Source organism: Sitodiplosis mosellana, unplaced genomic scaffold, assembly GCF_009176505.1.
Source record: "Sitodiplosis mosellana isolate CC-2019 unplaced genomic scaffold, AAFC_SMos_1.0 Smas_scaffold_5823, whole genome shotgun sequence".
Classification (NCBI taxonomy): domain Eukaryota; kingdom Metazoa; phylum Arthropoda; class Insecta; order Diptera; family Cecidomyiidae; genus Sitodiplosis; species Sitodiplosis mosellana.
In genome coordinates, this window is record NW_022601065.1 from 1 (window position 1) to 3,504 (window position 3,504).

At 36.2% G+C, this 3,504-nt stretch overlaps 1 protein-coding gene across 1 annotated transcript; it reads left to right on the forward strand.

Annotated features, from left to right (window-relative positions):
- Window positions 1–763: 763 nt before the first annotated feature.
- On the forward strand, window positions 764–2,613 carry LOC129572989 (protein maelstrom 2-like). Its single transcript, XM_055453124.1, has 4 exons — window positions 764–814; window positions 1,049–1,250; window positions 1,439–1,585; window positions 1,670–2,613. Exons 1-4 carry the CDS (start codon window positions 764–766, stop codon window positions 2,368–2,370), a joined length of 1,101 nt encoding a protein of 366 aa, XP_055309099.1. The 3' UTR covers window positions 2,371–2,613.
- The last annotated feature ends 891 nt before the right edge of the window (window positions 2,614–3,504 follow it).

Below are 3,504 nucleotides of genomic sequence, written 5' to 3' on the forward strand. Positions count from 1 at the left end.
CTTTTTCAAGTCATTTGATAATGTAAAATATTATGTTTTTCATTCTCTTCAGAATGTTTTCACAGATGCATCTGAATGAAGAGTTTTGACATGATGAAAAATGGTGTATCTCTCATACAATTCGATTCGAAATCTCTTTTTAAAAATTCAATTTTAACCAAAAAAAATTCGTATAAGTCAATGGTCTTAGAGCGCCATAAATGCCTCAGTTTGATTTAGACTTACATAGCCCATAAGAAAATGAAAATAGATTTAAAATTCTTTTTTTTTTCTTGGAAAATATTTTTTTCGTCAAAAATTTACCATTCAAAATTGAGAAGAATATGATGATCAATCAATTTCGACGTAAATAAAAGAAAAACGTTTTTCAATTCAAGCGATTCCGTAAAACATTCAATGATTATGAAGAGATTCTAGCAGTTTAGTATCAACAAAAGGGCCACCTAGCGCCATCTATTGGAAATCGGTTGCAATGCCGCTTGTCAGTGTATGACGTGTACTGAACAATGGAGGGAAAACAGACGATACTGTCAAATGTCATCATAGTTTCACTTTGTTCAGTTGCTACATACACAAAACACACTGAAAAATTGTGCTTTGCTCCGCAAAACCAGTACGATTACAACTTTGAATCAATAAACACTAAATCCTTGAAGTAAATCGCGGCAAGAGAAATTGTATAGTGAAAAACCACAAAAAATTGAATAAAATCCAACAAAAAATGGGAAAGAAAAAAATAAAACCAAACGCGTTTACGATTTTCATGCGTGATTTTCTGGCTGAAGAACGTCGACACGGACGCATTTATCCGCCGGTAAGTTGTGCCATAGCTTAATAACAATTATTATGTCAAAGTTGATAGCATTGATGCAAAATGTTGAGCGATGATGTTTTTTTCATTGAATTTTTTTTTCTTCACAGGAGGAAAAGTAAAACGTCACCAAACCACATTTTGATGTAAGTAGTGAACTGTTGTCGGTGTTTTCTTATCACAAAGCTATCGTTTTAGTTCGACATGAATACAATTTCCAATATTCGACCATTTCAGAAACTAACTGCGGCAGAAAAGGAACGGTACAAACAACGGGCCAAGACAGAACCAGCACGGACTGTATTCAAGCCAGCCAAATTCACATCACAAGGTATACCGTTGGAACAAGTCGACCGAGAGCTGAGAGAATTGGCCGAAAAGAAGCAGTACATGGAACGAAAGATCAAAAACATCGTTGAGAATGCGTTTTTGGAAAATGGTAAGTGCATTATTATGAAAATGGGCCATGTTTTGGAAACAACACGTCTGAATGCAGGTTATTGTTTGTAATTATTTATGACAACAATTTGAACTGTCAAACCGTTCATTGTGCAAAGTTGTTTGTTTAATCAAAATGTGCCAACTAAGGGATAATTTTTCAATTTGTTTTTTTTTTTCTTTCTTCAGACATCAAAAGTCGGCCATTCGTTTTTATAATGGCAAATTATTTCTACAAGACGCATGCCGGAAAGTATACACCGGCTGAAATTGCCATCGCAAAGTGGTCTTTTGAAGACGGAATTTTGAACTGCCATCAAATGTTTGTTGACCCAGGTATTTTTCATATCAAAAGAGTCATTTATTCCCAAAATTGAAAAATGTTTTCAACTCTCATTATTTACTCTTTTCTATCCACAGGCACTGTTACCATTGGTTATGCTTTCGAAGCAAAGGATCGTTCCGAAAAGGTGCATCGATTGCCACCGCCGCCCAATGCGCTAGGCGAGAAAGACTACGAAAAGATCTATTCAACCATTCTCGGTGTGTTGGATGTGGTGCCTGGTCAAAAGTTCGAAAAAAATGATGAACGACGACCGTGCGTATTCATTCGCAGGGAAGACATTGAAATGATTGAATCAATCCTGGATCAATTGTCCGACCACACATGGCAGAACACATTTGATGTCTTCGATTTCAACTTATTGTTCAATCGACTCAAAAACAAGGTCGAAGTCGAGACTAAGGCTGGACTCAGTGTCGATCCAATTCGTATAACAGTCAGCGACTCGTTCATCGAACAGGATCGTTACGATGCCACACCGAATATCTCATGTGATTTCCATGAAAATGAGGATGTAACACGACACTGTGCACTAAGCTATGTCCGTCGTTGGTTCTTCTTGTGTGCCGATCATGTATGTGAAAAAATTTGCGTGAAATTGGTGCCCGGAAAACACTTGCCGATCAATGCTCAAATAGCACCACCGTTGCCATTCGAAGACGATCCATTCGAATCAAAGGGAAATAAACGCGATGACGACCAATATTCATGCATCTCATCCTCGTACACTGGCTACTCCAAATTTTCCGATTCGGATGACTCAAGCTCCGACTATTAGATCAGAGTTTGCATCGCATTCACACGTTTTATCCATTTTGACCAGAGAAAAATATTTGTATTACCAAAAGTCAAATCTTATTTTTTTTAAACATTTTATTGTTATTTTCTTCTCATTTAAGTCCAACAGAAAAGTGGCTGTCATAGAAAATTGTTCATAGAAAGAAGAATACAACTTTTGACTCAATCATAAAATTAATCATTGAATGAATTAAGAAAAAAAAACATTTTTCATCAAAACAAATAAGCATTGGATTTTTTCATTTTTGTTCACGCTTTGTTCAGAGCATATGTTTTTTTTTCAGATCCGATGGTCGAACACATTGACAGTAGGTGCAGATCGATCTGATGATAATCGTACTGTCTACTTTTACCACGTCCAAGGTTGAATTTTTATTGCAGCGACGCTGCAGTAGCGTGTTTTCAATTTGCTTCATTCGTATTTCATTTTTGAGACAGAAATCGTGTTCTTTCAATGGACGAAACAGAATGTCGATCAACACTATCGATGGAATGGTCGGCATCAGTGTAAATTGTCGAACGGTATAGCCAAGTGTTTATCTAGAAATTGTTCGAAATAGCTGAAACTTGGCTCATCAACGTGCTGAACAATGTTCAAAAATATTCATCAATGTTGTTTTGATGCACTGTCACTGCAACTGCATACTTTTCATACATGACATTTGGGTCCACTCTCCAACAGTACATGGATAATCGAGACTTGAACAATATTTTCCGTGTTTCTGAAGCATTTTTGACCAAACTAAATAAAGTGAATGTTGTAATGGCTACAAGTGGGCTGCAAGAATTCAATTATTATCTGAGGTGCTTCTTCACGGGCTGGTGGTTATAAGGCACTTTTTTCTCTTGATGAATGAGTTAATTAATGGTTCTCTCTTCTTTTTGACCGATGTTCCTCTCAATGTGCTCTGCTCATACTCGAAAAAAATATAATCGCTCTTGTTAAGTTACCTATAGAAGTGAATTGACATATCATTCGTTACAACGAACAAAGAAGGAATATACGTAGAAATGTTGTATTGAAATCGTTTCATTTGATAGAAATTCAAATTTTCTCAATGCTCCAGAAATTATTACGTCAATAAAATTCGACTTGATTTGCTGTGAAAATCCT